This window comes from Marmota monax, unplaced genomic scaffold (genome assembly GCF_021218885.2).
Source record: "Marmota monax isolate L192 unplaced genomic scaffold, Marmota_monax_Labrador192_F-V1.1 WCK01_AAM20220418_F8-fsc00897, whole genome shotgun sequence".
Taxonomy (NCBI): domain Eukaryota; kingdom Metazoa; phylum Chordata; class Mammalia; order Rodentia; family Sciuridae; genus Marmota; species Marmota monax.
The window spans coordinates 66,354-89,309 of NW_026693297.1; the positions used below are offsets into that span (position 1 = coordinate 66,354).

The window sequence follows — 22,956 nt, forward strand, 5'->3', positions numbered from 1 at the left end:
GCGGTAGTGCGCTCGCCCGGCATGCGTGCGGCCCGGGTTCGATCCTCAGCACCACATACCAACAAAGATGTTGTGTCCGCCGAGAATTGAAAAATAAATATTAAAAAAATTCTTTAAAAAAAAAAAAAGGGTCAGACTAGATGACCTATAAAATATTTCCAGTTGTGAGATTTTATTATTGTAGACATTGGGCATCAAGTATCCTACAATCTCGTTTTTAAAATTGCCAGTTATGTATAAGGAAGCACTCAACAGAGGGATGAAACAAACATTGCACTCTACACAAATGGAAAGGAGTACATTATATAAAAGGGAAAATTATGTTATTCTATTTTGTTGTGGAAATGGATTCTTTTTCCCATCTTTTAAATATACAAGCAGAATTTTTCAACAAACCTAATAAATTGAAGCAGAAGTTCAAAAATTAACAGCCACAATAGTTTATTTACAATTGAACTCTTTATAAGATATTTACAAGACAACCAATTTTACACATCAGAAATGGTATCAAAAGTATGAATTACAACACAGACAACAATATGAAATGGGCATAAAACAAAGCTGAAGTGGACAGACAAGCAATTTCTCTTTTTAATTTATTAACGCTAGCTTAAACCTCGTTAAAGAAGGAAACAAAAAACTATGTTTTAGGAGAATTGCAGGGCCTTCAGTTGAAGATTGAATTTCACAGTGTTGTATCCCATGTAGGGAAAAATAAGACAAATTTTCCCCTCACTCTTAACACACTGTAATTTCACCCTTGGAACTTTGCTCCAACCTCCTTGTCAAGGAACCTCAAAGTACTCAAATCAAAGGAGAATTATCTAGAAGAGGGGACAATAAAATAAGAGGCCCTCAGAGAAAGGGAGAACCAAGGAAATAGAATCCACTTAAGTCTGGCCAGATAGCACCTCATGGATTCCTCTCAGTCAAGCAAAAGTTCAATATCTGAGGAGTCCCCTGTGTAGGGCAGAAATATTAAGGTTAAATTTCCTAACTCACCCCTAAAATTAGGAATCTGACAAGTGCTGAAATCAAGAAGAAACTGAGAGGGATCAGGGAACAAAGTAAAGAGACACTGATTGGGGTATTTTTTCCTTTGGGGCACATTATAAAGGAACATAACAGGTCAGAAAAGGACTACTAAACAGCTTGCCACATTAAAATAATGGAGAACAAAGAAAATCTGGCCCAATTTTTCTAGAAATCTCCTTTTCCTTAAGGTGTGATGTGAGATGAGAGCCCCTAGTGGAGTAAGTCCTATTTCTCTCTACATCCTTACTGCAATGAAGTTTGCAGCAGGTTCCCGTATAGAGAGCCCACTCTCCTAAGCAGATGGAGTTACAAATGAAAACCCATAGACACACACACACACACACACACACATACACACACACACAGAGAAATAAGAGCAGCAAGATCATCCAAGAATACTACATGTGCTGCCGGAATAATTCTTTCAAAGTCAAACCCAGGGAGCACAGATCAACATTTCACAAAAAGCTTTAGCAGTGGGAGGCCCCTGAGGAACTTTTCTTCTCTTCCCACAATGGTGTCCCGTTCTCTCTCATGCTCCACTGATGGGCCGGCCACACACCCTACATACCTTGGCTTCTCCTCTAAAAGTGCTAATAATCTGGGGACATATTCTCTTCATGGATAAAAGCCCCTACCTTCTAGGAGATTAGACCCCTACTTGTTTTCACACAATAGTCCTGAAGACTAAGGAAAGGCAATTCCTATATATTTAAGACCAGAAGTCTTGTCTCTATTTTTCTTCCAGATAGTTAACAGGGATCGTACACTGAGACCAAAGTGGCCTGGGAGTGCTGTCCTGAAATTTTTCTAACAAAACAGAGGCAGGGGAAGGGACCAAGATGGTACACATACAAATGCATTTTTACAAAGTGAATGGAGAAGCTCATTAGGTACATCTGTTTGTTTCAAGATTTAGACATTTGCCAGCCAAAGGAAGCACATATTTCCACCCCCTCCCCCCACCCTCCCTAAATCTCTACCCCACCATCAAGAGCTCAGCTAAAAGGATAAAGCCCAACTAAGGAATACTTGAGAAGTGATGTGACACAAGGACATCTATACAGGTTCTGGCATGCCATCCCCAAATGACAAATGCTTCTTTTTAGCACCGCAACTTGTCTGAAACTAACATTCCCATTCACTTTTCCAAAGATTTTATTTTTTGAGGGGTGGGGGAAGAACTTTAGTTACCCATTAATTAAGAAAATAATCAGTCACATATCCCTTCCCACATGGCTATATCACAGAATAGTTTTAAGAGAACAACTATCTTTTCCAGATATTCATCTACCAAATCTCCAATCTTTTTCCTACTCTGTGAAGATGACTTGCTTCATCACTTCACTTGTTATTCCTCATCTGGTCCTAATGCTCATGGTGAGGTTTTTTGTTTTATTTTAGGGTAAAAACCACTACACCCAAGCTATACAGAGAGTATGCGAGGGCAAGAAGAGTGCCAGGCAGACAGCTCCTAAAGGCAGGGATTGCTTCATCTTACACATGTCTAATGAAGAGAGCCCTTGTACCCCTTTAACATAGGCAAATGTGTAGAAGCAGACCCATCCTATAGGTTTAGCTTGAGAACTCATTTCCCCAAAAAGGGAAAGAAAATCCCAATCACCCTCCATAATTGACAATTAGCCCAATGAAAGAGAGTTTTTAGGAAATCAGAGTGATGAAAACAAAACTAAAATTGAGGGAGTATGGAAGGGTATTATCAAAGAATGATGATAACATACATGAGGACATAGGTCACATATACAGGTCTCTGCCACTCTCTGGGAATGGCATGCTACAACTATCTGAAGACAGAGGGTTCTTGTCAGCACAGCTATTTCCTACACGTCCGGTGAGGCGTTTGCTTCTTCTGGATCTCCAACCTGCATCGGCTACGCTCATCCAACCAGGGCAGCTCAAAATTCCTGGCAAAAAGGGATAAGGAACAACTTGCAAGACCAGAAAGGATTCAGTGTGGACACCATATTAATTCCAAAAACATCATGTCTCTCAAGACTTTTAGCCCTGAATTCTGAGTCCCAAGTCTGGAGTGTCTTTCTTGCCTCAAAGCCACAGCAACAGTCAGTATACCATTAAAGTGACAGAATAGGGCTGGGGATATAGCTCAGTTGGTAGAGTGCTTGCCTCACATGCACAAGGCCCTGGGTTCAATCCCCAGCATCACACACACACACACACACACACACACACACAAAGACAGAATACTCTATTTCTAACTCAAAAAGCAATCCTCCTATTCCTGGCTTGGGAATTTTATCCCTGCAAAAGCTATTTGTCCAAGTAGCCTTATTTCTATCAAAGAATCATGGCTATCCCTAAGCCACCTGGTTCTACCTTCTATCTAGGCTTCCATGCATCTGAAAAGGAGATACAGGCCACCTAAGAGGGGAGGGAGAAAAGATCTTCATACTTACTGTGGAGTTAATTTTGGTAATGGTCGTCCAAATGCTACAACAGGCAAGAAGGGGGTAATCATCAAACTTTCAACTATGGAAAAAAGTCAAATGGGACCTCATTAGTGACAAAGATGCCAAGTGTCTAGCAACTATACTCAGCTCCAAAATATAGTACAGAACATGACAATGTGGAGCCTTGCACCCTTTTTTTTCTCCTTTGAAAAACCTACTTTTTTAGATAGGCAGAACTTACTTACCATCATCTGGTTCAGGGAAAAATGAGGTAACCTCAGGCTCAGATTCCTGAATTCCTTTCTTTTTATACATTCTGAGCTGCAGTCGCTGTAAAATTCTTTGTTCCCTGATCCTCTGAATATCCCATCTGTAGAAAACCAGACAAACAAAAGAAACAAACAAACCCAATATTACTACTTTCCCAAAATTTTCTCTAAAAAAGCAACTCACACAATCCAGATGCTAGGAAGATCCTTGCTGACTCCTTTAGGTGAGGTAAAGAGAACTGACTGCCTGTTTAGGGAAGAGCTGTTTAGGTTTAGGAGTCTAGGCCACGTGTTGGTGTTCCACACAAAGCAGAACAGAATAAGGGCATAAATGAAGAAAAAGAAGCCAAACTTGTTTACCCTACAACTACCACTTCCAACTAAAATACTCAACCATCTGGGAAGCTAGTAATGTAATAGTGTTAAGAGCTCCAGGACTCTCCACAGCATGGAAGTGGAAGGTCAGTGTCCTAGAGTGGAACTGTTCACAGAATGCGTGTTTCTGGCCTTACCTTTTCCTTCTCTTTTCATCCAGCTCCAGTTTTGCATGCCGCTTAGAAAACACACTGTCATCCAGATTCTGTGTAAGAAACAACAGTGATAAACTATTTATCACCATGTCACCCTTATATACTAACTAAGTAACATCCAGCTTCCAGGAATGTAAAATATTTTACCTGAGTCTGTGAGTTCTAGGGATATCATGTGAATCTCTTGGTAACAGATCAATTAAACATGTACTCCTCTCCCTACCCTCACCTTTTCAGAATCTCTGAACTTCAAGATCATTCCCATAATTTTCCAAGGTAAAAGTTAGGTCAAACTGAAACACCCCTGATATTGCCATAAACTCTCCCTCCACCATTCTTTATAAGAGTCTAAGTTTAAAATACTAAAATTTTAAGAGTCAAATGAGCTTGTAATTAACATACATGTGTGTGTGTATGATATATATATATATATTTTTAATTTTTATTATTATTATTATTATTTTTTGGTTATCAGGGATTGAACTCAAGGACACTCAGACCACTGAGCCACATCCCCAGCCTTATTTTGTATTTTATTTAGAGACAGGGTCTCACTGAGTTGCTTAGTGCCTTGCTTTTATTGAAGCTTGCTTTGAACTCACGATCCTCCTACCTCAGCTTCCCAAACTGCTGGGATTACAGGTGTCCACCATGCCCAGTCAGAATATATAAGTTTGTTGCTAAATTGAATATGCTCACTTTCCTCTTTAGCATGAAATCTAACTTTGTTTTGGACACTACCTAGCTACTTATATAGTTGTTGATAGGACTTTATTTTTATTTATTCCTATGTGGTGCCGAGAATAGAACCCAGAGCCTCACACATGCTAGGCAAGCATTCTCCCACTGAGCTACAACCCCAGCCCCTAGCTACTTATTTTTTAATAATCACTTAACTACTCTGGATTTCAGTTTTCTCATGTATAAAACGAAGAAATTAGACTTTCTGGCCTTAAAGTTCTATTAAATCTATTCCATAGTACTATGACATATTCAAGTTACACTTCCTGTGTGTGTGTGTGTGTGTGTGTGTGTGTAGGGAGCCACCTGCAAATTTAACACAGTACTACTCTACCACTGACCTACATTTCTACCTCTTTTTATTTTTTATTTTGAGATAGGGTCTTGTTAACTTGCTGTGGTGAGCCTTGAACTTGTGATCCTCCAGCCTCAGCCTCTGAGTCACTGGGATTACAGGCATGCTACGTGCTGCCCAGCTTTTTTTTTTTTTTTTAAAGACAGGGTCTTCCTATGTTGCCCATGCGAGCCTCAAACTCTGGGATTCAAGCAATCCTCCTGCCTCAGTTTCAAGAGTAGCTGGGATGACAGTTACATGCCACCACGCCCAGCTAAATATTCCTATATTCTCTTGAGTTTCTTACTCCCTTCCATTGATCACTGTTAGGTAGGTACTTACCTCTAGAAGGTCTGAAGGATTTGGGTCCCTTAGAGGCTCTACAGAATGGTCCCTCCAAGAAGGAACTGAAAAAAAAAGAAAAAGAAAAAGAAAGAGAGGAGGGGTGGAACCACCCTTAAATCCAGAGTCATACAACCCTCCAACTATTCACTAGGACAAGAGGTCTCTCCCCAGATAAGACAAGGTTACCAAGTGATAGGAATCCATTCTATGGCCTCACCTGAAGCCATATTCAGTGTCCTCGCTATGGTATAAAAGAACCTAAAATGCCATTGCAGTCTGCCAAACTCAGGATCACAAAAAACCCTAAGCCAATACCTGACAATTCATATAATGGATGCTATTGCAGTTCCTGAAAAACAACTGAAATTTGTTGTCATTTTGAAGTCTATGGTAGCGAATCAATCAAACACCAAGGAATCTCACTCTCCCACATCCAAATGATGGGGAATGCAGCTCCCAACCATCCACCATCCCACCAACCCCCACCCCAGGCCCAGCCATCACAATTCCTATTCTACTCACCAGCCAAGACTGAAGTTTCTCCTGCAACACTTGATGGCATCAGACACCCTAAATAATGCAGGAAAGAAGAATCATCTCAGTGTAAAAAGAAAAAAAGCCCATACCCAAAATGGAGGAAAGGATCATCACTGAAGTTCTCACTAGGAAGCCATTTTGTTTTTTGAGTTGCTCTTTTGAGAATTTCTCTCTGGGGGAGGGGAAGAGGGAACAACAGACAAAAGAAAAGAAAATAAGCCCACCACTTTTTTTTTTACACTGAGACGACTTCTTTTCTTCATTATTTAGGGTGGTTTCCCTGCAACAGTTGATGGCCAAGGATATCAAACCTTAAACTCAGAACATGGCAGGTGAGTAAAAGTTGACCCTATTTTTCAAATAAAAGATCAGTGTTCTCAAAACTTACATATGTAGTCTTCTTCAACAGCTCCCTCCTCCCTCCAAACAAACTACCTTGCTGGTCCAGCCTCAACAACATGTACAAAGACTTTAGCTTCCTTAGAACAAGCCATTGAGACTTCCTCTTGAGATAGGGGCATCAAGAGTAAAGATTCACACATTTACTCATAACTCAGGCTCCTCAAGGAACTGGGATCTCTCCAATCATACTCCTTCATATTGTTAATGCCCACAATCTCAGAGGTGTTTGGAAATTGCTGTACTAGGGCAGACAAAGTTTTCAAAAACAGCCAGCCACACAGAATAGCTCTGGACCAAGCCATTTCCCAATTCCGGATGGGAAGTTGCTTCATGGTTTCTCTTAAGTTGTTACACAGCATTGCCATGGCAGCAAAAAGGTTAGCATTAAGGATAAACCTGTTCAACTGACTGAACCAACAAAAAAAAAATCTGAATCTAGATCAGGATCCTACTCTATCTCATGTACTCAAGTGTGAGACCTAATGAATATTAGGTAATTAATCTACCTTCCCCACTTAATTTTGTCACCAGAGCAGCCAAACAAAGCCTGGAGAATGCTCTCAACTTATTGGAATGGATTCCCATCCCCATCTCTGCTAGGGAAAGGCACAGTGGTAGAAACTCAGGGCTGAGGCTCTATCCAAGAAGGCTTTCCCCACCATTACCCCAGAGCACCCACAGCGACTGTCATAGACTAATGTCACATGATTGAAGACACATTTCAGTTACTGGTTGATGTAGGAGATAGGGGAGCATCTCTGTGTGGAAGCCATAAAGAAAACAAAACAAAACAAAAAAAGGGGAATGAAGACCAAAGTCCCACACCCCACACCCTCCCCAAGCAGCTCAGATATCCCAAGATAGTCCTTATTGTTTGAAAAATAGTTTGTAGACCATTTTATTTAAATATATGAACAACCAATGGGCTACTGCAATCCAAGTAAACTCTTCACATTTTAGAACCTTTGTGAAGTATAGTAAGATAAAGTAAGACTGTTGGTCTTTGGCAGATTCCTCCTGCCCCCCAGACCGGGACATAGAGATACAGATAAATGCTTATATAGTTAGAGCGGAGGCCCAGGTGAAATTCCCCACCCCAAGCTGGCTCCCCAACCATAAATTACCATTGGCCCCTGAGAACACCCAAAGACCACCCTCCCAGGTTTCACACAATATCAATTGCAGGAACAGTCGTGCATGGCAAAGTATAAGTTCTATGCATTTCACAGCACAGAAAACCCTTCTTTCAGAGGGCATGCAAGTTGCCGGAGATTACACCCCCAAGTCTGGTGCTCTTGTGATGAGCAACTTACTGGCAAACACATCTCCCAGTGTTGTAAGCAGGCAAATACATTGAGCACATTTTGCTGTAATTCCATCTATTTGCAATGCCTGCACAGTGTCTGTCTCTGGCTGTTAACTTACTCATTCTTGACAGAACTCTGCTTTATTGATTGCACTTTTTAAAAAATGCCAAAGGCATTTTCACACTTGTTAGCTTGACCGCCACCACTAGGGTATAAGAGCAAGTGTTCTCTATGCCTTACTTGCTACAGTCTCCTCCTTCTTTGGAGAGGATTCCCGTAATGGTAACGGTGATGGGGGAGGCTGGTGCCAACGACACAAATACATTTCTGTGGTAGAAAGGTACGGCAAATCTTCTATCTCACTTGAGAAGGCTTTCTCCTTAGGGTGAGCGCTGGATCCCTTTTGGGGAGTGGAGAGTCTTGGTGGGGTGTCCACTGAAGACCGGGGCTTTTCTGGGGTTTCTTGGCTCCTCAATTCACGTTTACAAACAGTTTCAGATAGGGAACCACAGGGTTCCTCTTTAATGGGAGAGTGCTTAGGAGTTTTTGTTTTGACTTTTGAAAATTCAGGAGCCAGCTTTTTAACAGGAGTCTTTCTTTCTGTACTTCCAAATGGGGTTTTCCTAATAGATAGGGAAGAAAATGTGATAAAATTTATTGACTCTTGAATAAAATCTGACCTAATTTACATTTTGGAACAAGACAACGAGTTTCTTCTCTTGACCCAGAATGAGTACCATCATGTACCTAAATATCTGGTGCTCATTTGGAAGTCATGAGCAGAAATGGCCTCATACCTAAACAGTATGTTGAATAGGCCCTTAATAAGTGCTTGTTGAACAAGTTAGTTTCCATACTTAAGAATCTAATAGTACTTATTTTCTGCTAATTTTCACCCTTAGGAACTAGGGAATTAAACACAGGGATACTCTACTACTTAGCTACATCCTCAACCCTTTCCTTTTTTTATTTTGAGACAGGGACTTACTAAGTTGCTTAGGCTACTTTGTGATCCTCCTGTCTCAACCCCCAAGTTGCTGGGATTACAGGCAAGTATCACTGCACCTGGAATTGCTTACTATATTAAAAAACATTTTTATTTTATTCAAAGTTCTATAGCCAAAGTTTGGTGCCATTACTCTGTGCCAACTATTTCATTACTTCCAACTACAGATTAATATAAGTCTCTATTTTAACCCCCAGCTGGATATGGTGGCACATGCCTATAATCCCAGTAATTCAGGAGGCCTTTAAGGCAGGATGGCAAGTCTGAGGCCAGTCTGGACAGCTACATGAGAAATAAATAAAGAGAATTAGGGATGTAATTCAGTAGTAAAGTGCTCCTGGGTTCAATCCCTGTACAAAAAATAAAATAATTACTTTATCCCCCAATCATATACCATGTTGATTACAATCTCTTATTTTTTCTTTGCTGTCTGCTGGCTCTCTTTCTCCTACCTCTCTCTCCCTCCCTGAACATCTCCAGAACGCCATCTCTTTTTCCTCTTTGCCAATCTAAATTCCTTACTTCTTTTTTAAGATCCATCTGCTCCTTACGAAGTTTCAGAATTCTAAGAATAATCTTTAATATTCCTGAATCTTAAAAAAATTAGTTTGTATCAGTTTTGTAAATCTGCATATTTTAACAAATTTGAATTCTGAGTTTTCAAAATTTTTTTGCCTATCCTTACAGTCTGATTAATTTAAGTCCAAAGGCAATTATGTGTGTTTTTGTTTTGTTTTTGTTTTTTTGGTGTTGGGGATTAAACTCAGGGGCACTCAATCACTGAGCCATATCTCCAGCCTTATTTTGTGCTTTTTTTAGAGACAGGGTCTCACTGAGTTGCTTAGTGCCTCGCTGTTGCTGAGGCTGGCTTTGAACTCGCGATCCTCCTGCCTCAGCCTCCTGGGCCACTGGGATTACAGGCATGCGCCACTGTACCTACCCTGCTATGCACTATATTTTGTGTCTACTAGCACCTAACACAATAGAAGTATTAATACTTCTTAACTTGAACTACTACAGTTTTCTTTAAGAAACTCAGCTGTCATATTTGTTGCACATTCTCTTTATGATGTACTCTGCATTCTGTAATTACTACTGCGACCAAAGTGTTCCTAACAGACTTTTATAGCCTACATAAAAAAGTTTCAAGACAATTTCTCAGTATAGAAGACTTCATAATTCAGGCTATGGCTCCTATAAAACCAATTCATAAATCCCAATCCCCTACTCTCAGTCACTGGTAACAAGTGTTCTCATCAGGTCCAAACAGTAGAAAAAAGTTATCAGCACACCTTTTGTGTCCCTTTCCACTCCGCCCACATGAGAAAGGCTTGGGAGGCAGAGTCTGGGATGTCTCGGAAAGCTCCGGCTGGCACTCCAGTTTAATTTTCTCAGATAGCTCTGTTTCCTCTCTCTCTTCAGTTTCATAGCCCTGAAACAGCTTGTGCCTTTCTTTCTCGTTATCCTTCTTTACCAGCTGCATCCGCCTTTCCATACGTTCAATCCGAGCAAGGAGCTAAAAGAGAGTGGCAAAATGGAGATTTAGCACACACACAAAAAATAACACAGGCACTTTGGCCCATTTAGGAATCAGCATAGTCTTCTGCCTTTCTCTGGACCCTATGGATTCAACCAGGTCTTTTTTGGCAATGCTGGGGATAGAACCCAGGCCTTGGGCATACTAGGCAAGTACTCTACTACTAAGCTACATCCCAGTCCTATTCAACTTATTTTTAATTGGCAGACATTAATCCGAATAGTTTTCCTTAAACACAGTAAAAAAGACAAGTTATACTGTTTAATTTTAGGGGTTTATCTAGATGGGAAGAAGTATGGGGAAGTCTGAAAGAAGATCCTCTCCATTGGGAGGGGCCACAGCAGGACTTTTAATGGCACAGTCTTTGTACTGCTATCCTTGTGGCTCCTAGTCGGTTTTAGAGTTTCCAGAATTACTTTATATATGTTCTCTTTTTTTTTTTTAAACATGGAGGGAGGGAGAGAGGGAGATAATTTTAATATTTATTATTATTATTTTTTTTTAGTTTTCGGAGGACACAACATCTTTGTATGTGGTGCTGAGGATCGAACCCCGGCCACACGCATGCCTGGCGAGCGTGCTACCGCTTGAGCCACATCCCCAGCCCCTTTATATATGTTCTCTACCTTTTCCCCCTATGGTGCTGGGGACTGAATTCATGGTCTTGCACACATTAAGTAAGTACTCTACCACTAATCTACACCCTCAGTCCTATGTTCTTTTAAGAGGTCCCAAGATGTCTAAACCCTATTCTCTCTACTTCCACTCCAGAACTCTGTACACAATGGTGATGTCCAAATAGTGCATTGAGAAGGAATTAAGAGCTCCCACAGTGACACTAGGGATGGCAGTGCTATTTGTAAGTGGTGTATTTATGCATTGGGGGTATACTTCTAAAATTATGAACACTCCATTCAATAATTCAAACACAACATATACATATTGCTTTGCATTTTAAGTAACAGAAAACAGATTATACCTACTTATCTAAATACTTATTAAAATCAGAGCCCTTTAATTCTAAGTAAAAGGAAGGATCACATACACAGAAAATGGAAGTCTATTGTCATCCAAAACTTCACATAAACTCAGTTTTAAGAAAGGTGCCCATTGTGCTACTTACACCCTATTACAAGAATTGTGTCTGGGTTGAACAGTGATATTAATGCTGCCTTCATTACATCAGTTACATAGATTTCAACAGAGGCCAAACAACTAAAATAAGAGAAAAAAAGCTTAAACAATGCTCAGACTGCAATACACAACAGAAACCTCCAATGCCAAGTTCAGACTGACACTATCCTTAACTCACCCCACTTTCCCGGCTTAGGAAAGCCTCCAAAGGAGCTATTACCTCAGGAACTGAGCAGAAACCCCAACAATCAGCAGAGAGACCCCTTGTCAGCCACACTCTCATTTCTTCTCCTTATATCTGTTTTGATTCACAGCCTTAGCATTACTTAACCACAGTCTGTGGGTGACATTTCCTTGATTTCTTCTTCACTGGCCCTTCTCTTTCCACCCCCTCCCCATGTAAGGATATGATGTGTTGTAATTACAGTACCATCACACCCCTGGACTGCAGTACAGTAGCTGAGCATTGCCACCTCCATGTTGAGTAACTTCCACAAATCAACATCATGAGATATTTTAATGAGACCTGCCCCAGCTCTCATTCTACCTTGCAGAATGCATTCTCCAATAAAACAGCTGCCTGATGCGATTCATTTGAAAAGCAAACAAAATGAATAGCCCTTTCCTCCCGTGCTCAGCCCTTGGCGCACACAACGCCACAGAGAGAGAGGAGAGAGAAAACTGCTGCAGCCTGAACACAATTGTAGAAACCATGTTTATTTTTAGACAGCTAAAGGTATGTTAACACAGTAATACCCCATCACCCAAGCTCCCCTGATATCTGAAGGAATATGTTTATTGCCTAGGTGTCCTTAACTAACTGCAGCAGTAAAAAACAAGCCTATGGAGTCACACTCCTTAGAAGCACAAAGAAATAATAAACGACTTCCAACTACGTTAAGATTCTAAAACAGGGATTTTATGCACAAAGGGGGTGTCTACTTAATATACTGAACAAGCTTACTTTCCCCTGATGTCGTAAAATCTTCCAGCTTCAAACACCATGCTTATACAAGGGATCTGGTCAATGGGTCATGTTTTATAACTCAGATTCCTATTAAAAACTGTCTGGGGGCTGGGGTTGTGGCTCAGTGGTAGAAAGCTCGCCTAGCACACATGAGACACTGGGTTGGATCCTCAGCACCACATTAAAAAAAAGTGAAATAAAGATATTGTGTCCACCTACAACTAAAAAAATAAATATAAAAAAAAACTCTCTGAAATCAAGGGCAGGGATTCTCATAACATCATTTAAGAATGCTAAAATAAGATTCCAGGTAAATCACCTCTATCCCTCTGCTTGCTAAAAGGCCATTGACCCTCCTGTCTAAAGATGCTGCAGCAGTGGTTAGAGCAACAGCTGCTAAGTCCCTCTCCTCCACAATTTCTAACGCAATAGCTCTTTAATTTAACCCCTTCCATACAGACATCACATTTGCACCCCACCCTTTCATTTTTAACCCCTCACAATTCAGGTGTTTTCCCACTCTAAATGCCTTTCCCACAAGTTTGGAGTTGTCATTTTAAATTAACCCTTTGACACCCAAATCCTTCCCTCCCCCTCCCCCTGGGAGGTTGCCCTTTAACCCTTCTCTCTGACCCAACGTGTCTGTGAGCCTGGCTCCCAAGGACCCGGCACCTAAGATACTCCCTTGCTGGTGGCCAACCTCCTCTACCCCCTAACCCAGGGGACCTTAGCCTTCTACAGCACCCCTTCCCCTGAGCATGCGCATAACTTGCTCCTCGTCCCGAACGCAGGTTAACCCCTCCCGTACCGTGTCTCTCTCTGACTTCAGCTCCTCGATCTCCTTTTCCTTGGCCTGCAGCTGCTGCTGCTGCTGTTCGATGAGGTCCAATTGCAGCAGAAGGATCTGTTTGAGGCAGGCGGCCTGACTGGAGGCTCCCGAGCCGCCGCCACCCCCGAGAGGGCTCTTCCTCATACTCTTCCATCTGCCCTCGCTGGCCGCCAGGGTCCCGGCGGTGGCGGTGGGCGCGAGGGGTGGCGGCCCGGGCAGAGGTAGTGGTGGGGGTCCCGCCGGGTCCGAAGCGGTGGCAGCTGGGGGAGCCGCCCCACCCTTGTCCCCAGCCCAGGGCGTAGGCTCTTTGGCCGCCGCCACGAGAGAGCCCGTCTGAATGGGCAGCACCGCCTGATACTTGGGCCGGGGGCTGCAGCCAGCGCCGGCTGCGGCTGGCTCCCCCCCGGTGCCGGCTTGTTTGGTGGCCGGGGGCGGACAGGGCAAGGGCACCGAACCGCCCCAGCTCTCTTCCTGCTGCCCGGGGGCCGCCCCGGCCGGGAGTAACAAGCCCCGGCCCTTGCCGCCGCAGCCGGCCGGGGAAGGCGCGGGGCTCCCGCCCTGGGAGGAGGCCAGCGGGGGTCCCGGCTCCTTGAGCTTACGGTGCCGGGGGAGGAAGTGGGCTTCGGCCGCCCCGGGCTCGTCCTCCGGCCCGCCCAGCGCCGCAGCCCGCTCGTAGTCCAGTCGCTGCTCAGGGTTGCCGCCGGCAGGGGCCGCGGCCGCCTTGAACACTGCGGATCTCATGGTCATAGTGGTCCGGAGCAGCGCCGGGGACCAAGACGGAGGAGGGGGTGGGGAAGGGGCGAGGTGCGGGGGGTCGAGGACGGAGGAGGGGGAGGGGAGTTTGGCGGGCTCGCCTCAGCAGCGCGGCAGCAGGCCCCTGCTAGCGCGGCTCCGCCGAGGCCCGGGCGCCATCCCGCCGGCGTGCGGAGAAGTGGAGGCCGCAGCTGAGGCCCGCCGCCGGCCCATAGGGGCCTTGCCGCCGCCTCTGCTGCCGCCGCCGCCTTCGCCTCAGAGGCAGGAGCTCGCACCCAGCCGCCCCCGAGCTCATCCCCGGAGCTCGCTTCGGCCCCCCCTGGCCCGGCCGGGCCCGCCTCGTCTCCCCACCCCACACCCCCCTTCCCCGCCCCGGCCCCCCGCCCCGGAGCTCGCCTCAGCCGCCCCGAGCCTCCATTTTCCCCCCCCTCCTCCTCAGGAGGGGGTGGGAGGGATGGGTCCGCCCAAAGCCCTCCTACTCCTGGAGGGGGTCTGCTGCCTCCCCCGGGGGTCTCCGCAGCTCCGAGTCCCCCTCCCCCACAGTCACCCCCGGCGCCTCAACGTTTCCCTTTAAAAAAACGGAGCCGCTCGTAGCCGCCGCAGCCGCAGCCGCCGCCGACCGGAGGGCGCATGCGCGGGGAGGGCAGCGGGCGGGAGCGAACCGGGAGCCCAGAGGAGGGAGGCTGGCAGCGCTATTGTGAAAGGGACCGCCGTCGCCTCGAGGGGGGTGGGGAGGGTGCCCCCGGCGAGGGGAGGCCGGGAATGAGGGGCGAGGACCCAGGAGCGTGCGGAGGAGCGGGCGAAGGTGGGCTGTCGAGGGAGGGGCGGGCCGGGGGAGGGTCAGGAGGAGGAAAAAAGGGCGAGCGCTGCCTCGGGTAGCTGAGCAATGCCGAGGCTCCCCGGGAAAATGAGTTGAGAGGAAGGAAGGAGGTTCGGGAGGCAGATCGCCCGCCCTTCGTGGCAGCGTACCGAGCGCTCCGCGGAGCCGGCTGGCGCTGGGTGGCCCTTCCCCGCGCACCTTGGCAACGCTCCTGGCCCACGCCGGAGCGACCCCGCGCCCCTCCTGGACCGGTCAGGATCCAGGCCCCTCTTGCAACCTGTGGGTCTTTCATGGGGTAGAATTCTAAATCCTCTACTTCGTACGCTCCCCAGCAGTCCCACACTGGCATGGGAGAGAATGAAGTTCTTTGTCTCTAAGGGATGCAGACCAGAGACGAAGGAACCACTGGGTCTCAGAGGCAGGAAAATCCATGTTGTCTGCTGCCCGAGGGAGTTGTTGCCATAACCTCTTTGGGATGAAGTACTGCCAACTACCAACAGTTGTTTCCCAGCGGCCATCTCCCGGCCTTCTTAAGCCACTCCTAACATCTGGTAGAGGAGGCTCAGGAAGGAAATCTCTGAAGGGATTTGTACCTGTATGGGGAATAGGGGTGCTTTAGGGTCTTCCTGTGTGAGCACTTCTTCCTATACAGATCGATTTTGTATGTGTGTGCGTCTTCATTTCCAAATAACTAATGCTAACACGTCCTCATAAGAGTTTCCTTGCGGAAATATTTAAATAGTTTTAACCAGTTGATTTTCGTTTCTGTCCAAGGTGTGCTTTTTAAAATCTGTAAGGAGATGGAGAAGACAAACATTCTCTGGTCTAATTGTGAAAGCCTCTAATTAAAACTGTTTTTGCCTTGAGGACCCAAGGCATCAAGCACTGGAAATTTTAAACAAATAGGTATGAATGTGTTAAGAAGCCAAGAGAGCCTCAGTCCTCTTCCAACAGACAGAACGGCCTCAAATGTGCAAGGGAAGTATTGTCCTTAAGGATACCAAGGATTGGAGGGTCTGGAGGGTGGGCTGCTTGCAGAACACGATCTCTTTCAGTGTCAGGACATTCCATAACATCTCTACACGGACAACTCTCAAATTTATTTCTTCCTGAACTCATTTCCTTACTACAAAATCATGTTTTTATGTCCAGCAGACTCGCGTGCGCACGTGTGTGTGTGTGTGTGTGTGTGTGTTGCTGGGGCTCAAACCCAGGGCCTAGTGTGTGTGTGTGTGTGTGTGTGTGTTGCTGGGGCTCAAACCCAGGGCCTAGTGTGCGTGTGTGTGTGTGTGTGTGTGTGTGTGTTGCTGGGGCTCAAACGCAGGGCCTAGTGCATGCTAGGCAAATGTTCTACCACTGAACTGTATACCCCCAGACCCCTGTTAGGTATATCTAATAGGCATTCTAAATTTACATTAAAATCAAGCTTCTGATTCTCTTACACTCTTCCTGTCTTTCTCTGCCACCCCATATTTGATAAGTCAGTAAATCTTCTTGCCACTCAGGACATATATCCAAAGTCCTACACCTTCTCAGCACATCCACAACTTCCACCTTGGTCTAAGTCATGCCCTCCCCCTTCTCTATCTCTTCCCCCCTCTATTGTAGTAACTTTATAATTGGTCTCTCTTTGCCTTCCTCCAATTAGGTATGCTCTCAACAGCCATAATGATCCTGAAAAGATATTATTTAGATCATGTTCTACTCTACTCAAAATTTTCATAGCATTCCATCTCACTTGGAATAAAAGCAAAATCATCATAATGCCCTGTAGGGTCTGACACCTTAGTACTACTCTCTGACTTCAACTCTTGCTCTCCCCCTTATTTATGTCCCTCCTGCCACACCACCTTGCTGTCCCTCAAACACCCAGCATGTATCTGCTTAGGTTCTTATACCTGCTGTTCCCTCTGCATAGATCATTCTTATATATTCACATGACTTCCTCCCTTTCTTCAGCTCTTAATTAAATGTTTTCAGTGGCACCTTCTCTGGCCACACTATAAACTCAGCCCTCTCCACATTTGCCTCATTTTCTGTTTTATTTTTCTTCAAAGTGCTTATTACCATCTAATATGTAATTTATCCTGTTCATTGTCCTCCCCCATTAAAATATAAACTGCATGTATTGTTCACTGCTGTGTCTTCAACACCTAGAATCATACCTGGCACAAAGTAGGCATGTAATAAATATTCATTGAATGGGTAAGCTGTTTAGATATATACATTAAGAGAAGATATCTGCCCTTGACCTTTACCATGGTTGAGAGTGGCAGTCATATAACATTAATTGTGTTTTGGGCTGGGCATGGTGATGCATGCCTGTAATCCCAGTGACTGACAAGTGGCTGGAGCAGGAGGATCACCAGTTCAAAGCTAGCCTCAGCAACTTAGTGAGACCATGTCTCTAAATAGAATATTAAAAAGGACTAGCTAGGGGCTGGGGTTGTGGCTCAGCAGTAAAGCACTCCTCGAACATGTGGGGCACTGGGTTCCATTCTCAGCACCACATAAATATAAATAAATAAATAAAGGTATTAAAAAAAAAAAACAGGGCTAGCTGAGGGCTGTGGTTGTGGCTTAGTGATGGAGTGCTTGCCTAGCTTGTGTGAGGCCCTTGGCACCACATGTAAGTAAATAAAGTGAGGGTATTGTGTCTACCTACAACTAAAAAATACAATTAAAAATAGGGCTAGCTGGGAGCAGTGGTGCATACCTGTAATTCTAGCAGCTCAGGAGGCTGAGGCAGGAGGATTTCAAATTCAAAGCCAGACTTAGCAATGGCAAGGTGCTAAACAACTTAGTGAGACCCTGTGTCTAAATACAAAATAGGGCTGGGGATGTGGTCAGTGACTGAGGAGCCCTGAGTTCAATCCCCAGTGCTAAAAAAAAAAAAAAAAAGCTGGGATGTGACTCAGTGGTTAAGCACCAGTACCAAAAAAGAAAGAAATGTATAATTTGCCAGCCATGGTGAACCATAGAAGGATTTCCTTTCAGCAAAGTATAGAATGATTAGATCTGAAAGCTAACTACAATATCTGTTTCTCTTCAGGAAAAGCAGAGACCAACTTGAGGGCCATTAGTCCAGATGTGAGATGATAAGTGATTAAGGTGCCAATGTCAATAAATAGATAGTGGCAATAGAATGGCAGGTAGGAAACTAAGCAGTTAAGAGAAAAGACGTGAAATTGTAAGAATCAATCACAGTTCCAACGTTTATTGGCAGGGTGTTATCCAACTCTCTACCTTAATTTCCCTATCTGTAAAATGACTATAATATAGTACTTTACCTTAGATGGTTATTTTGAAAATTAATGAAATGAAACAATCATAGTGGTTTGTTTGGTTTATCTGGTACTGGGGATTAAATCCAGGAAGTTTCTCTTCTGAGCTATATCCCCAGCACTTTTTTATTTATTTTATCTTTTAGTACTGAGAATGCTTTACCACAAAGTTTATTTTGGAGACAGTCTTTCTAAATTGCTGAGGCTGGCCTTGAACTTGCAATTCTCTAGCCTTAGCCTCCTGAGTCACTAGGATTATAAGCATGTGTCACCACACCCAGGTCTATTCTATTTTATTTTTATTTATTTATTTGGAAGAGAGAGAGAATTTTTAGTATTTATTTTTTAGTTTTCGGCGGACACAACATCTTTGTATATGGTGCTGAGGATGGAACCTGGGCCTCACGCATGCCACGCGAGCGCGCTACCTCTTGAGCCATATCCCCAGCCCTATTCTATTTTATTTTAGGGTTTTGCTACATTGCCCAGGCCCGCCTCTGCCTTGTGATCCTCATGCCTCAACCTCCTAAATTATTGGCATTATAGGTATGTGCCATTGCACCCTGCTCCTACCGTTTGTTTGTTTATTTATTTATTTTTTGGTACCAGGGATTGAACCTAGGAGTGCTTAACCACCGAAGCACATCCCCAGCCCTTTTTTAAAATTTTGAGTTGCTGAGGCTGGCATTGAATTTGCAATCCTGCCTCAGACTCTCAAGTCACTGGGATTACAGGCATGTGGCTTCCTACCTACTTATTCTTGAAGGAAAAGCCTTTTTTAGGCTTTCACTGCCAGAGGGTCTTTTTTTCATTCCTCAACTCTGCCACTGTAGTGCAAAAACAGCCTCAAAAAAATCTGAGTATGGCCATGTTACAATGAAACTTTACTATAATGAAACTTGAATTTTATGTAATTTTCATGTCATGAATTATTTTAAATTTTGCAAATACTTAAAAATCCTTGTAGCCAGGTACAGTGGTGCATACCTGTAATCCCAGTGGCTCAGGAGGCTGAGGCAGGATTTCCAGTTCAAAGCCAGCCTCAGCAAAGGTGAAGCACTGAGCAACTCAATGAGACCCTGCCTCTAAATAAAATACAAAATAGGGCTGGGGATGTGGCTCAGTGGTTGAGTGCCCCTGAATTCAATCCCTGGTACAAAAAAAAAAAAAAATCTTAAACTGAGCCTGATGACACATCATAGTCTCAGCTACTCAGGAAGCTGAAGCAGGAGGATCACATGTTCAAGGCCATCCTGGGCAATTTAGCCAAAGAGACCCTGACTCACAATAAAATAACAAGGGCTGTGAATGTAGCCCAGTGGTAGAGCATTTGCCTAGCACTGCAAGAGCCTGGGTTCAATCCCTAGTACCAACAAATGTTCACAGAAAAATTCTTAACTTGTGGGACAAAAAAAGACATTGGTCTGGACTTGGTCTTCAGGCTGCCCCCACTTGATTTAGAGATGGAGAAACTAAACTGGAGCCAGTCTAAGGCAAAATGGGGGAGTAGCATTATTTAGTACCCATTATGGATCAATGTTGAATGAATGACCTGTTATTGAAATGATAAACTTTCTATTTTGTTTATGTTAAAACGTACTTCCCTGTATGAAAGGATAATAATAAACAGCAATTGATGGTGGTAGATTTTTTGTTAGTTTGTTTTTTGCAGTACTGGGATTGAACTCAGTGGCCCTATACCACTGAGCTACACCCCTGCTCTTTTTATTTATTTATTTATTTATTTACTTGCTTTTTTTTTTTTTTGAGGGGGGGAATTGTTCTGTGTTTGTACTGGAGATTGAACCCAGGAGCACTAAGCCACATCCTCAGCCCCTTTTTATTTAGAAACAGGTTCTCACTGAATTGCTTAGGGCCTTCCTAAATTGCTGAGGCTGGTCTTGAACTCACTATCCTCCTGCCTCAGAATTCTAAATTGCTGGGATTACCCTCATGCCGCTCTTATTGTATTTTTATCTATCTATCTATCTATTTATTTATTTACTTTTGTGGTACTGGGGGTTGAACCCAGGGCCTCATGCATGCTGGGCAAGCACTTTCCCACTGAGCTACATCCCTAACTCCCCTCTTTTAATTTTTGTTTTTCTTTGTTTGTTTTTTTGTGGTGCTGGGGATTGAACCCATGCAAGGCAGGCACTCTACCAACTAAGCTATATCCCCAGCCCTTTATATTTTTATTTTGATACAGGGTCTAAGTTGCCCAGGCTGGCTTCAAACGTGTGATCCTCCTCCTGCCTTAGCCTCCCAAGTACCTGGGATTACAGGCATGGTAGTTTTTATATATCCTTATTGGCAGGGCTGGTTTTGTGGCTCAGTGTTAGAGAACTTGCCTAGCCATGTGTAAGCCACTGGGTTCAATTCTCAGCACCATATATAAATAAGTAAAACGTTTAAAAAACAAAGAAGAAGAAGAAAAGAAAAAGAAAAAAGCCCCTATTGGCAAAGTAAAAAGCTGGCAATCCAACATCAGTCCTCAACTCCCTTCCACCCCTGTACCCTGGTGAATGGTGAAGGTAAGATCTCTGAAATACAAAGTCTAGGTTTCACTGCTCCAAACTAAGCAACCCTACTTTTTCTCCCCCAAAACTAAAACTGGAACTTTTGAGTTGGAGGCCCTATCTTCATCTCAATTCTTAAGATAACCTGGATAAACCATCCCCCAAAACTGAAAACCTGAAGGGAAGTCTTCTGAGTAGGAAATTCTTCCAAATAGATCTCAAACTGGTTATGTCTGAACTAAGCTATGTGAGGAAACCAGGTTTCAAAGAGTAAGGCCAAGAGGGAGAATGTGGAGTTGCTGTTAGGAAGCCTAAGAAAATGGTTTAGGACTCGTAAATCAAGTCCCTAAATAGTCTTCTACTTTATCGGTAATGGGATAATAACCACTCCTTTTGCCCTCTGGCCAATGGTGTGGAGAGAGTTAAAGCAACTTTAACCACCCTTCCGAGGCTTAAGAATGACAGAATTCCATGAACTCCATCCTTTGAAAGGAATGGCTGTGGTGTGGAAAGAGCATGTAGAGAGCCCTCTTACCTGCCTGAACTTGGTTTTCCCAGACTCAAAAGAAAATATAAATAGATCGTCTTTAAAGTCTCTTCCAGCTTTATGACTATAAAGCTGCATTTTCCTGCTAACAGGGCAGAACTAGGTCTTAAAAAGCAGAGACTTGTTTTGGCTCCATCCCAGGGAGAGAGAATTCATCTGGGCGGCTTCCTGAGGCTCTCGGAAAGGTAAATAAAGACTGGAGTTGAGGGGCTGGGCTAATGCCAGCCACGAACGAAAGAGACCACAGCCTGAGAGGCCACCTTTCCCTTCTCTGGGAGGGTGGGGGATGGAAAACCAGTATGGAGCCATACCGGCTTCCGGCTCCAAAGCCTGGCCGGGCTCAGAGCTCTTTCTGGCAGAAACTCTGCCCTGCGCTCCAGCAGGCCTCCGCGATCAGGATGCTCGTGTGTTTCTCCCCTTATCCCCTCTGTGAGGGCCTCTCCGAGGGGAAGGCACAACTCCCTGTTGCCCACCCCGCACCCCCACTTTTTTTAAAATAAAATCACAACTCAAATTTGGCTATTTTTCTCCGTCCGGAGGCCCCGCCAAAACTTTCAGCGCGTTCCGCCCACTCCACGTGGACCTCCCTTCCCTGTCCCAGCAGCCCCTGCGAGAACCCCCACCCCCAACACGTGATCAATTGTTATGTTTCCTGCCTGGGGCCTCCTTTTAGCTGGCACCACCTTAACAACCGAACCGAAGAGCCCCCTTCAGGATGATTGTGGGGCAGCATCCTGTGGGGTTGCTGAGGGATCGAGTACAATAGGGGAATGCAGCTGCCTGGGCTTAAAGATTTCATATCTCACAGTTTCCTGGCCAATCAAAGAATTACACAACTAAAAGATGGGACAGACCATGGGTGGCTCTCAGAGGTAGACAGCATGCTGCTGAAGCACTGGGTTCAATCCCCAGCATTCCTCCTCCCCACCCCAACCTCCAGAAAAAGATACAGGTTTGAGAGAAGGGATAGCAAAGAAAACAAGACTGGAATGGAGTTGGGTAAAGTTTTTAATTCCCTAACTGTAAGTTGGTTACTTCTACTCTAACTCCATTTCCCCTAGAGTTCTTCATGATGTTGGCAGAGAGCTCAGATCCTCCCATATCAGACAAGAGCCAAGAGTTCCCTAATTATGGGCTGAGTGATACAGGGCCTTTCCTGGGGTGGGTGATCTGGTCCTGGCCTCCATCACCACCCGCTTCCCTAAGAAGTTCTCTCCGTGTAGATGACAGATTACTTCTAAAACAGTGTCTCTCCCTCTTCCAGTATTGGGGAACATTTGCCCTGGAAGGAAAGAGCAGGCAGGAGATAGTGTTAGAGGAAGAAGGAGTGGACTAGGCAGCAAAAATTAATCCAGTGGGAGTGTATAGAACAAGGGAGCTAACCAGGAAAAGCTGGAAAATAGGTCAAATGAAGCCAAAAAGAGGGAATGAGTTTCCTTAGGAAAAATTTTGACATAGACTTTGTCCATTTTCACCCTACATGAGATGTGGAGTTAAAGAGTTGTATAGGGAGTTGGGGGTTATGGAACATGCGGAAAGGAATTGTGATGCTCAGAGGGGGGGAAAAAGTAGGGCTAAGTCGTGTGGGGAGGGAAGGATAAATTTAAACTCGGAATTATCATGGGGCCATT

At 44.5% G+C, this 22,956-nt stretch overlaps 1 protein-coding gene across 2 annotated transcripts; it reads right to left on the bottom strand.

Annotated features, from left to right (window-relative positions):
• Positions 1-424: 424 nt before the first annotated feature.
• Msl1 (MSL complex subunit 1) lies at positions 425-14,456 on the bottom strand. 2 transcript variants are annotated; one of them, XM_046456557.2, is made up of 9 exons: positions 13,382-14,456; positions 10,228-10,451; positions 8,170-8,552; positions 6,206-6,253; positions 5,681-5,745; positions 4,246-4,313; positions 3,710-3,834; positions 3,471-3,543; positions 425-2,960 (listed from the first exon to the last, which is right to left on the bottom strand). In XM_046456557.2, exons 1-9 carry the CDS (start codon positions 14,147-14,149, stop codon positions 2,870-2,872), a joined length of 1,845 nt encoding a protein of 614 aa, XP_046312513.1. In that variant the 5' UTR covers positions 14,150-14,456; the 3' UTR covers positions 425-2,869. The 2 variants fall into 2 exon arrangements, with proteins under 2 accessions (XP_046312513.1, XP_046312514.1); XM_046456558.2 differs by lacking the exon at positions 6,206-6,253.
• Between the last annotated feature and the right edge of the window lie 8,500 nt (positions 14,457-22,956).